General features: G+C 42.4%; 1 protein-coding gene across 4 annotated transcripts in view; it reads left to right on the top strand.

Moving 5' to 3' along the window:
• BIN2 (bridging integrator 2) overlaps positions 1-4,579 on the top strand; it is a 63,002-nt gene extending 58,423 nt beyond the window's left edge. For 2 of the 4 annotated variants that reach the window (XM_075591632.1, XM_075591630.1), the window contains exons 11-12: positions 2,299-2,394; positions 3,387-4,579. In XM_075591632.1, the coding sequence (XP_075447747.1) occupies positions 2,299-2,394; positions 3,387-3,512 (222 nt within the window). In that variant the 3' untranslated portion in view covers positions 3,513-4,579. The remainder of the gene's footprint in view (positions 1-2,298; positions 2,395-3,386) is intronic. The other 2 variants (XM_075591629.1, XM_075591631.1) reach the window with 2 other exon arrangements.
• The last annotated feature ends 8,850 nt before the right edge of the window (positions 4,580-13,429 follow it).

The following is a 13,429-nucleotide window of genomic DNA, read 5'->3' as shown; positions in this document are numbered from 1 at the left end:
AAAAGACATGCTAACTTAGATGGTATACAACCAGGATTACTCCCTTACCCTCTTAAGGTGGCCTGCGCACAGCATGGTCCACTGGGTTTAGAGCAGAAGTACCATAACACTCTGGGTGACATACTGGACACCCACAATCAGCCCATAATTCCGGTCTGGATGATAATGGTTGGAGGGGATCATGCCCATACACTTCCTTAAGCCATCTCTGGGAGATGTAAGCTATCTTTTCTGTCTCATTATACCAATTCTCATCTGATACCTCACAATCCCAATTTTCTATGGAACTATCAGTATCCCAATTCTCCTCCTCATCACTGTTGTCTTCACCAGAACTAAATTCCCTCTCCTCATCAGCGGAACCCATTTCAAACTCAATTTCTCCCTCCCATGGATGGTGGAAATAAAGTAAAGCTTTTAGGCGATTCCTGCAACTCTTGCTGACACTGGAGGCACATAGGGTTTTACCCGGGCAACAGGCACAATATGAACAACATTGGTAGTAACCCCAGAGTCCTGAACGAAACCCACCCCATACCGGTAATCAGTAAGTGGCTTGGGGCCTTCCCATTTACCCAATGGCCCACAGTGACTATGGCGGGGACCCGAAATAGCTGGGGCATGGATAGGGGCAATGGCATGGGCAAAGTGGCTCTGGGCTGTGGCCGGGGCAGCAACAGTGTCTGGGGTAAAGTCCTTGACTTTGGTTAGGTCACGGCCTACTGCCGGGGACAGTGGCTTTTTGGACAGAGCAGGATCACCATTCCTCTTGCTGCCCCGACTCTTCATCGCTTGCCGGTATCTGTCCGAATCTTCCGTGGACAGACTGGGGCTAATCATCGGCGGCGATGGTTGCTTCCGGTCGGCTCCGCAGTGGCCGTCATCATTCTCGCGAGATGAGGCGCCATATTGGGTGGGGTCCCCCACCGGAACTTCTTCCTCCATTTCGACGTCCAGCGCTGGATGTGATGGTTCGCTCCGCAGCTCCGCTTGGGCCTTGGCTGGGCCTTCCTTCTCCGCCGCCTCCATCGGAGCCTGAGGGAGGGAAGAGGGTATCTCACCACTCCGCTGGCTTGAGATGAGGTCCTCTTCTCCTTTCACAATGGGAGTCGCCAGTGCGTAATATATAGGTTCCAGAAGACCCACCTCTTAGTCACTAACAGTGGACACAGAGCATGCTGTCACTTCCTTTGCTACATGTCACACATCACAGGGGTTGAGGGTAAACCTCCATGATGACTTCTGGCAACCCTGCCCTCTTACCAGGGATTACTGCACAGAATGAGAGAGATATGTAACACCAATGTTACACATGGCTACACACTGTATACCGAAATATGCACCCAGCACAGACATGCATTTTGCTACTTAACAACATAGAATCTCAATTAAAAATCATAAAATGCAAATAGAAATATCAAAAACATCTCTCTACTATTTTATATTAAGGGGTTTTTCATTAAACTGCAAGAGTCTTAAATTACTTGTATAGCTCAAACACACCTTTGCACACTACCTGCGAACAAAACTGAACACACCTGATATACCTGGGAAATATTCTAATGTAGATATGCAAAATATATGCAAATGATTTGAATGACCATATTTCCCAAGCATCTCAGGTATGTTGTATTAAGGAGTCTTTGACTCCTGCATAACTATAGGATAATCCATGCATTGTATCAAGTATCACACCACTTAAAGAATCCACTGGTGTTAATCCTCACTCTGCTGCACTCACTGAGACATAGATGCATCTCACCTTGAACTGAATGTCTGAAGAAGACACTCATGTTGGTCCATTGAAAGGTATTACTACAAGTGGAAACTAATCTAGTTACAGTATCTCCATGATGACCAATACAATTACTACTTGGATGGATAGGTTTGAGGTTTCAAAATCTGAACTTCGCAAACTTTCAAGTTTGTTTGCATGTCTGAGTTGAACTTCAGAACAAATTTCCGAATCCGAGCAAAATACAATCCAAAAAAGGCTAATTCTTTTTAGTTTTTGTTAGCTTTCAATAAAGTGGTCGAACTTTTGGGCATTCAAATGTAAAACTTATACACAAAAGTTCAAATTTAAAAAAAAAAAAAATCTCCCAAGTTTTCAAAAAATAAATCCTATTTATTTAGATTTTTTTCCAGTTTTTTTTTTTTTTACAAACCCAAAATGTGAAATATTTTTAGAACCAAAACACCAGTGAAAGTGTCCAGCCTAATTTCTGCAGCTCTGCACCCCAATACTGATTGCACATTTCATGGGAAGCAAGTGACCGTATTAATTCTTCATTACAGGCTCAGGCAAATATGGATTATTCATCTTGCAACAGCCAGCACTTACAATTCAGTGAGGGAAATATTATACTGGTGATTGCTGAACCCGAGCTGCAGGTATGTCGGTGCATAGTCAATCATCAAATGGGGTGCATTTTCACATGCGTATATAACCCTAAGCACTGGGAAATGAGATGGGTATACTTATGTACAGTATATCCACCAAATTTGTACTTGGGGTTACTTAGAATAAGCATTTATAACTTCTTGTTCTGCTTTTACAATGTTAACTTTATTCCAGTTGCAGAATGAGCCCAGAATTAAATGAAAATGTGTTAATTTATCAGTAGACATGTTCAACACAACTATCATTGTAAGAGTCACTCAAATTGTACAATGAGTTTCTAGGCAGTTACATCTTCCTTCTTAGGCCTCAGCCATGTTACTTGCTTGCTGGCGCTCCCGCTCAGCACTGAGCCCCTACAGCCGCAATTAGAGCGGCTTTAGTAGGGGCTCACCTGCGCTTCCGCGCGCTTGCGGAAGCGCAGGTCTTAGGGGAATTTAAAATTCCCCCGCTTGCCGGCGAAACAGGCCGGTCACGTGAGCGGTTCGCCCAATGAGGGCGAATCAGCTCCGTGACGTCACTGGCCCGCCCCCGGCCAGTGACGCGCCCGCCCCCGGCCCGCCCCCTGGCGGCCCGCTGAGAGCACGTGCGGTAAGCAACCGCAAGGCCAGGGAAAGCACCCGCTTTCCCTGAGCCTCAGCGCTCCTCAGCGAGCAAGCAGGGAGCATGGACTCAGCCTAAGATGTAAAACAAGTACTCATCAGGGTTCCATATCTTTGCCAATTTGTTACATATTTTTTGTCTTTTGTGTCCTTTTCTAAACGGATGTTTAAATAATACAGTGGTAAACTCTAACTGTGGTACTGTATATTGAGAGGGTCCACTGAAAAACAGGTAATGTGCCTGTTTTATGGCCCATCTGCAACTACAACTACAGTATGTAGTCCTAGAATCATGGTAAATGAGGTAATCCTCATGACTAATATTTTATATAAAGGAGTCATTCTGTTAATTACTATATTTGTTTTTACCCTTTACTTTTTAGGAAGAAGGGATTTTGATGGGTATCAAGGATCAGGACTGGCAAGAGCATCATTGTGTTCAAGAGAGAGGGCTTTTTCCTCAGCAATCTGTCACGCAGATAGGCACAGACCAAGCCGAAAACCCTTAACAAGTTAAATCTTAGCAACTGCACTTCACATCTTATTGGTCTTTACATCAGCAGGGCACGTTCTACTTTTGTGATCCACTGATCTAGTCAAGAGATGTTCTATTTCCTGCTCTGCTATTGCTCTCTCTCTTCTCCTCCAGCTGCAAAGCAAGTAACCAGATCAAAGAATATAACATGGGTATCAAGCAACCCATAAATCACTGTGTTCTGCTTTTTAATTGTTGACAAGCCCTTCATTTTAATCAAAAAATGCTTTTAGTTTTGAATCATTATTAATACGTATTATTTAATAACGTGATTTTCAGCCACAGATCTTGCTTTGTATTGCTATATTAAAAATAAATAATAACAGCCCTGCTATATTTTTAATTTATATAAAAGCTTGGTATCACAGACACTGAACATTGATCTTCCAAATGTTCCCTTCTCACAATATGGTGGATATTTCTCAAATGAGCAGTGTGTGTACCGTATGTTGCATGCATGTTTCTTTTATATACCTGAATACAGGTAAGTTTTTTAAGATGATATATCACTGATGCTAATCTGTATGCCCCACAATGTATGAATGTGTGCATATTTTTTTAACAATTTAGTCTCAACTATGTATGTAGCATTAAAAAAACAGATATTAGAATACAGGGAAAAATAATACAATAAGCACACCTTACCCCAGAGATCTTACAATGTACGTGGTACAGTATGTTTGGAGACTTACAGACACAGTAGGGGAAGGAGTTGGTGCAATACTCAACCAACATGAAATGTGCTGTTTGACTGTCTACTAGCGAGTTGGTTAAGTACTATTCTAATAACATCACTTATCTTACAAAGCCAGACTTAAAATTTGACAAGTTGAATCAGAAATGATAAAAGTAAGTGCAGTGTGTGTTCTTTTATTGATTGGTGGATTCAATTAATCTATGCGCTCCTGAGAGCTGTAATCATAATCTTACACTCCAAAACATTTGGATGTTTTCTGGTTTAAATAAGGTGTGTTTTGTGTACGGAAAACCACTGGGAGAAAAGGCTTATTGTCTTAACTATGCCTGCAGATATGTCGGCTTTAAAAATAATAATAATAATAATAATTTAAAGAATGATTTCTTATTAAATGTTTGGTATTTTGTATCTATATTTTGCTGAGCCAATACATATAACCACTTTCTAGTGTTCTTGTTTGGGGCCTTATTACTCAAACACAATAATATTTTATGCTACATAAACTATTTTATTTAGCATAAGCAAAGAGATCTGGTGCTCAAGGAAAAACAAACAGAGAATATGTTCGCTTCAACCAAAAAGTATAGAGAAACTAGTACGGTGCACTAAGGGAATACTGAATAGTACAACCAAAGCGAGAGAGACCCTAATTAGGTGCACTCAGAGCTAGTAGTGAAGAGTGGTGATAAGAGGATTTAAAACATAACTTTTAATACCAAAATTAGGGGGAAAAAGGGGGGAGGGGGTTATAATACAATATATATTCAGAACAAAATATTATAAAATAAACGGTCCCTGTGTACAAGGTAAGTAAACTCTTTAATAGCCAGTCTACGATCTGACACAGAGAGGAAACAAAGGCGCAATGTGAAGCTGGATGTCTACACAGTGCGTGCGTGCGTGCGTGCGTCTACACAGTCACGGTGCAAATGCCTGGGGCAAGGATAGTCTCAGGCTGCGATTATAGTTGCGGCGTATGCGCGTCCGAGCAGTTCGCCCTCAGTGGCACAACTGCTCACGTGACACGGCCGTCGCGCGAAAAAACAAATTCAATTATATTTTCAAAATATATTTTCAAAACTCGCGCGCCTCATAGGAGGTACGGCCTTCTGTACGCGGCACGTGGTCACTATAATCGCGACCTTACAGAGAGGGGAGAATACAAGGAGATGGCTATGCATCTTGGCTAGATAACTGCCTATGTATGCCCGTAGTAACGGTAAAATGCCTAAGACCCCTTCCCATACATGCAGGAGTGTATCTAGTCTAGTAGGGAATAATTTCCTCTGGGTGAGTAATGCTATGATTTTCCAGGGAACGCAATAACCACAACTCTGACGAGCCAACCCTTGAGTGAGGAAGGAGTATTAATAGTAAAGAATAGTCCCCTTAGGTAAATATGGCTACAGTGCTCTGTGGTGGACAGAAAACGAAACACACGCTAGAGAGCCAACCCCTTAGATAGGCGCTAGCCGCATGGATGGTCTGAGATGTACATAGACCGGCACCTCATCAGCGCTCTAGACTGCTTTATGGGAGGACCTGGGGAACCGGTAGCTAGTGCAATGAGTGCATGAAACAGGAATATTGCAGAGAAACCTGACACATGGGCTCTCTCTCTCACTTTGGTTTGCTCAAGGAAAAACAACTGACAAATCTCCAGATCAACAAAAAGTATATCTTTGGACAAGACAAAGATGTCACCATATAATGAGTGTCCCCTTTGCATTAAACAACATTAATTCTTTTTTCTTCTTCCTAAGAATATAAAATGCAGAGCGGATTGTTGTACTGTACCTTCATTCTTCATAAAATGAAAAGAAAGCCCAACCTCAGCGCTACACCCCAAGTGCTGTGATACAAAAAGTGTGTGAACTTTTGATAACGTATTAGTCAAAATATATCAATACAAACACAAATTGTAATGCGTATATAAATGTGGGTGTATTTAGTGACCACCTCTAAAGATTGAAGTCCTGCAGCCAGAAGGTCACTAGGATTGTACAGATCCTACGTTGGTCTTTGTAGAGAAAATTGTCCCCCTCAAGCGCTGTTCTTCACAAATCAGTACTCGGTGAAATATGGAAAAAAACAAGAGAAAAGAAAACAGTGTACAGTATAGTATTATACTGTACAATACAGTGCAATCATTCAATGGTTTCTTTGGATAGATTCCCCACCGATTAAACAAGGGGGTGACAGTAGATGATAGAAGTGAAACTGCAGCTGTTAACGACACCAAACATGGGAGATAAACCTTGAGGAAAAGTTTTTAGGGAATAATCCCTAAATGTAAAGGATTTCTAATTCCATCCTTCATGCAGTGCACATAGATACATACATTGAATGTAATCTTATAACTCAATACAAAACTGGTCTTTTAACGTTGTCACCGTTTGAAGGTGAGTGGGTACAATTGTATGGAAGTTGTCTCAATGGTGATATGAGAAAGAGGAAAAAAGCAACATAGTTCAGATCCACAAGATAACTAAAATGTAATAAAACATAAAACGGACACCATGAGTGTCACTCACACATTATTTCATCCTTTAAATGCCTTGTATAACAATTGAACCTGGTTGGAGATTGTCTGGGCATTTAGCCGAGCCCCTCTGGTTTCCAGTCTGTAGACCCTCTGATCAAAATTCCACCAAAGTGTTTCAGCTGATGGTGTCCGCGTGTGACTTGTGCAGCGGAATCTCTTCCTACAGTAGTTCCCCTTCGCTCTGCTCCCACGTGATGATGCCACGCGCGCCATCTGTACTCTTGGCCAGCTGACTTGCAGGGATACTGCCTCTCTCTGCACTCTCTCAGCGCTCTCTCACACGCTGATTCCCAGAGGGTAAGGCAGCAAATGACCACAGAAAATTCAAATGGCAGTATACCGAGGCTCGTAGCAGGCATAGGATGCAAACAACAATCACCCGACGTATTTCGTAAGCGTGGCTTACTTCATCAGGGTTATAGTAATCACATGAGGGAACACTCTTCCTTTTAAAGCTCTTCAATCAAAGATATGGGAATGCACAATCAGCAATCAATGATGATTAACCCTTGAAGTGCCAGAAACAGAACCAATGGCTAGTGTTTTGACTCCAGACTACAATAGGGCTCTAATCTCATTAAAGATGAACAGAGATCACAAAACATTGCTCATACAGTAAATGTAATCCTAAACCACATTAATAATAATGTGGACAGTAGCACTGGTATCATTAACCCAGCTGTGGATTCTATTCCAATAACAGGAGTTAATAAACAATATAATACATAGATACATATTTGAATATACATCGCTTCATAATGCTTAATAGCATCATTTGGAAATATATTATTACCAAGATATAAAACCATATTAGATAAATGGTATGAAGTTGAACAAAAGCAATAAGATATTTATTGGCTGATAGGGCACTTATGCCTGACAGGTCAAATAGTTAAGGATAAATTGTAATGGTATACTTAAGCAGTCTAAAGATATCAACTGGGATATATCTTCATTACAATATTAACACAGCTTGTTAATCACTGTGTGGGTATAGCACAAAAGTAAACCTCATTCTTTAAGAAATGAGCCTTGATCAAAATCTAGATTCAGTCCTAGTGGGGATAATGTTTTTAACTGATATATCCAGAATGATTCCCTTCAGCAGGGTTTAAATACCCAAAGTTGCTAGGCAACCCAGTGCACTAATAGTGTAATTAACTAATCAAGTATGCTTGTATACAGACTAATGCAATAATGAAACTGGTTATAGGTTGGACAAACACAATAAAATGTGACAAAGACAATAGAAATAAATATAAAGATCATTACCATAAAAACATGTTACAAATTGTAGAAACTTGTGAAGTGTATAGAGATTAACCCTAAATGCGAGGAGGGGTTAAAACAACTCTAGTATTGAAGTGAAGTGCAGGAGGACTATTAAATCCCATAGGATTGGGGAGTTCAGAACAAGAAAACCAAAGATTGAGGCTGTGGCTGAGGATATTGGTAATCTAAATTAGAATGCTAGTGTATATGAACTAATTTAAGCTTAAAGGTGCACGGTTTCCCATATTGTAGATCCAAAAGGTTTCACGAATACAGAGGGACTGTAACCTATCTCCTCCTAGTACTGAGGCAGGGATATGTTTCACCATACTATCTGATGTTTGGGCGGGAAGCCAGATTACCAATTGATCTGTATTTTGGGGTGGCAGCAGAGGTATGCATGTATGTATGTATGTATGTATGTCTTTATTTATATAGTATCACTAATGTACATAGCGCTTCGCAGTAGTAATACATGAGAGAATCATATAAATAACAAATAATACAAATAACAGATCATGGGAATAAGTGCTTCAGACATAAAAGTAACATTTCGGAAGAGGAGTCCCTGCTCCGAAGAGCTTACAATCTAATTGGTAGTACAGAGACAGTAGGAGAGCATTCTGATAAGTGTGTCTGCAGGGGGCCAACTTTATGTATGATGTGTATATTACTAGCCACTGTGCTATTCATATGCTTCTTTAAGCAAGTGTGGCTTAAGGTGGGTCTTAAAGGTGGATAGAGAGGGTGCTAGTCATGTATTGAGGGAAAGGGCATTCCAGAGGTGTGGGGCAGTCAGTGAGAAAGGGTTAAGGCGAGAGAGGGCTTTAGATACAAAGGGGGTAGAGAGAAGGCATCCTTGAGCAGTCGGGTGGTGCATAGCGAGAAATTAGGGCTGAGCTGTAGGGTGGGTGCAAAAGAGTGTAAAGCTTTAAAAGTGAGGAGAATTTAGTGTGAGATGCGGGATTTGAAAGGAAGCCAGGAGAGTGATTTCAGCAGGGGAGACGCTGAGGCAGATTTAGGAAGAAGTAGAGTGATTCTGGCAGCAGCGTTTAGGATAGATTATAGGGGAGACAGGTGAGAGGCAGGAAGGCCGGACAGCAGGAGGTTACAGTAACCGAGACGGGAGAGAATGAGGGCCTGAGTCAGAGTTTTAGCAGTGAGCAACAGAGGAAAGGGCGTATCTTTGTAATATTGCGGTGGAAAAAACTACATGTTTTTTTATAAGTTTTGAATGTGAGAGAGAAGTCGAGTGTGACCCCTAGGCAGCGTGCTTGGGCTACTGGGTGAATGATAGTACTTCAAACAGTAATGTGGAAGGTGGTAGTAGGGACAGGTTTGGAAGGAAGTATGAGGAGCTCTGTTTTTGCCATGTTAAGTTTAAGTCGACGCAGGGCCATCCAGAATGATACTGTATCTGCAGATGGCAGATCCCCTACCACAAAACTGGGGAAATAAAGGCTGGTACGATAAAAGAGTACAGTATATGGCCAAGAATTACAAGTGTACAACAGAGTGCTTATCCGGAATCTGGGAACAGGGGCTGCCTGTACATAGAGTGACGCCTGAAAAAGGAAAATAATCTGCATAGGAATCATCTGGTCTGTAACTGTTTCATACGCTCATAATATACATTTTATTTAACTGTGCACGCAACATCTTGTATATAATGTATACCCTGTTCATTTATGTAACTGTACTTGTAACCATGTATTATTTGTTTTACTCTGTGCCCAGGACATACTTGAAAACGAGAGGTAACTCTCAATGTATTACTTCCTGGTAAAATATTTTATAAAATAAAAAAATAAAATAAATTTATTGCCAACAGGTCAGCTTGTGAGCTGCCCTGTACAGGAAGAGATTCCAGGAGTAGATACCCATCCTAAGATAAATTGATCAGTGAAACCGAGGATAGGGTCCTGACAGTATCCCACCGGAAAGTGATGATGAGTCTGATGGGGATGAAGAGTATATATAGCGGAGAAAGGATGTTGGACCACATATTTAAGATTATGGATCAGGAAGAGAGAAGTCCACTATAAAAGGTTTCCCCAATGCAACCAGTAGGGCCAATAAGTGTAGAGAAAGATATCATCCCTGAATTGATCCAGAGGCATTTAACCCTATAAGCCCACTAGAGCGGGATGATGAACTGGAAGATGAGTTAGGTGTAAACCGCTGTGAGTACCACCCTAGTGTAGTGTAAGATGAGCAAAAGCTTCCTGTATCCCATACGCCTCCTAAACAGCAGGGAGGGGTAACAGTGGTACCACAGGTGTACTCAACATGTCCCAGAAAGGAGGTGAGGCCACCCATGGGACTGACATTTGAATCTCCTGAGGTGTCGACAGAATTCCCCATGGTCTGTGTAGCTAAGTGGGTGAACCCCATGGCACTAGACATAGGTGATCCTGGATGGCGTAGAACTATGTGGTGCACTAGTGCTGTGGTCTGTGAGAATTCTATGTGTGTTGGTTTCACTGTACCTATGACATTGCGTACCTAGAGAGGAGGCATTTGTTTGATAATACTGTCAAGTATGAAGATGTTCCTAACAAGATTGATGGGGACATCAACTTCTTTAGCAGGGGGAGGATGTAACCCTGTGCTCAAGCAACACACTCAAACTATTCCCTGTCAGGTTCTTCTCCAGTGTTCCATGGACATGTGACATAGGATCAGCCAATATACAAGGCTGTGGAAGAGGTGGGACTACTGCACCGACACACTTTATTCGAGCAAATACCCAGTATGTACCTGGCAGATACCTGGAATGCGCCGCTCCTCACCTCTGACAAGCCCCGTTGCGTTTGCCTTCCCAGCCTTGGTTCATGCCTGGCTGACGGGCGGCTGATCTGTTAAATGATAATGATTAGGATTTAATAGGCTGCAATGCTTCGCGTGTCTACCAGATGGCATAAATTCATGAATTGTAATGCAGTATATATATATATACTGTGCAGTATTGCAGCCAGCGGGAATAAAATGCTTCAATCCCTGCCTGGAAAATACCTCAATGCACTCGGGCAGAAAACAGTCACAAACCTCAATACACCCGGGTATACCCGAATTCGTGGGACTAGCCGAGCTCGAATAAAGTGTGTCGCCAGTGTATGGATAGAGGACAGTACCCGGGTCAGTAAACGGGACAGTACACGGAAGACACTTTAAAGCTATAGGGTTAAACAGCTGATGGGTTGAAGCTGTTGTGTGTGTGTGTGTGTGTGTGTGTGTGTGTGTGTGTGTGTGTGTGTGTGTGTGTGTGTGTGTGTGTGTGTGTGTGTGTCGACTCACAGGCCAATTGGCAATAACTGGGAACAGAACAAGTAATATGTTCTCACACTCAACACATAGGATGTACAACCAAAACTGTAACAAAAGTCCAAGGGATGTTCTGACATTCAGATGTAAAATATTTACTGATCCACTAAACTATGCTGCAAATAACTAGAGCCTCACAGACTTGTTTATGCATGTGGGAAGAAGATTTGTGTTCCTGATGAACTGGAGACTCTTGCAATGGATCTGTGTAAGGTGCCGGGCTTCCCAGCAGTCGTTCGGCGCTGACCACTTTTCTAAGGCTACAGCCCCGCTGCCTGCGCTGCACGCGCGTCGGCCAGGCTGGCGGCGCGTGCAACCGAGTTCCCCGGTCTGCAGTGAGCTGCAGCTGGAAAGACAGGGGGGGGGGCGTGACTGGAGAGTGACGGGGGCGCAGCAATGACATCCCCCGGCAGGTTCGCCCTCATTGGCTGAACCGCCAGGGGGCATGGCCTAGCGCTCCGTCGCTAGGTCTGATCTCAATTTTCCATCTCCTGGAAAAACGCACCGCACGGCGGCCGCCCCTCGCAGCGGGCCTGGCTCAATTGAGGGGCGGCTTTTGTCCCCGCACCACCCGCCACAGCGGACGCTGCAGTAGCCAGCAGGGACCAAGCCTTAGGTGTCAGGTCCCAGTGCTGAATGGAACGTAGGCTTTTACTTTATCTATAATGTGATAGTTATTATTGCTTAATACAAATAAATACACCTTTGCTTTGGAACTAAGAGTGTGTCACCGAGCGTATCATTTCTTGGGTATGCTGGCCATATCCATGCCTATTTGGAACACTAGTGCAATACAAAGGGGTTGGCATGGCACATGTGAGTGAGATCTGCACGAGTCTGAACGACTTCAGGCTTGATCGAGTGTGACCCGGGGCCAATCTATGTGCCGCTGAGAGAGAGCAGACATTGACTGGAGGGAGAACAGCAGATCCTCACCATACTGTAGATGTCATTAACGTTTTAGGGACAGTTAGAGACTTAAAAGTTAAGATGCGGTAGTCTCCTAGAAGGAACATTTGCCAATATAAAAGGAATCTTTCCCGGGAGAATTGGTTTAGCTCTTCATTTTAATCCTTTCCTTACCCCCCATCTCTGATCTTCAGTAATCGTTGTAAGGACGTTTTTTAAAAATATATATTTAAGTTTTTTTAAACATAATTTGTATTCACATTTCAATGGGTGAGAGCGGAGGTACAAAATATAAAAAAAGGGAAAAGGGGGGGAAAGGGGTGGCAAAGGTACCGCCGTTTACAAACATTTCAACAGAACAGAATGCTATTTATTGTTACTATATATTTCCTGGTACATGGTAACTCGACCTACTAAACTTTTTTTTTAACTGGGCTTTCCAACCACATCACCTTCTGGCATCTCTTATCTGTCATGCCAGGGTTCCCAAACTTTGTGACATTTTTTTATTGTATGTTTAAGACAGGCTGTCAGTCTCTCCATTAACTGGAGCTCGTTAATTCTCCTGACTACTTCTCTTCTGGATGGGCGTAGAATTGTTTTCTAGGCAGCTGAGATGGAGCACCTGGCCACCGTTAATGTGTGTGTTATTAGTTTGCCTATGGGGCGGTTTAACTTTTCAATGGGTATGTGGTCTGATCTAGTGGGGTTTTGATACCCGTCACCTCTTCTATTAGATTTCTTGATCGCTGTGCAGTCACCAAATGTGGACCATATCTCCCATCAAGCCACAGCCTCTCCAATGATGGTCTGAAGTTTTGGGGAATATTTGCTTTAAATCTCTTAAGGGTATGGTACCATCTGTACAAAATGTTATAACTATTTTCTCTAGTAACTGTGCATATAGAAGTTTTTGCTGCATTCTCCCAGCCATCCATATCTTTCCAGTTATCCTGGGAAATCCCTATATGGAGATCTCTTGCCCATTGCTCTTGATATTTGTGATCCGAGGATTCTTCTAGTGTAACCAAAACTCGATAGAGGTTAGATATGAAGCATCTTTGATATGTACTCCATTTCTACACAAATCTTCAAAGCAAGTGGAGTCTGCAAGTTTCTTTCCCATAGATAAATCATATATAAA

Source organism: Ascaphus truei, chromosome 3 (assembly GCF_040206685.1).
Source record: "Ascaphus truei isolate aAscTru1 chromosome 3, aAscTru1.hap1, whole genome shotgun sequence".
Classification (NCBI taxonomy): domain Eukaryota; kingdom Metazoa; phylum Chordata; class Amphibia; order Anura; family Ascaphidae; genus Ascaphus; species Ascaphus truei.
Note: the sequence above shows the minus strand (reverse complement) of the source record. Positions and strands in the feature narration are given on the sequence as shown.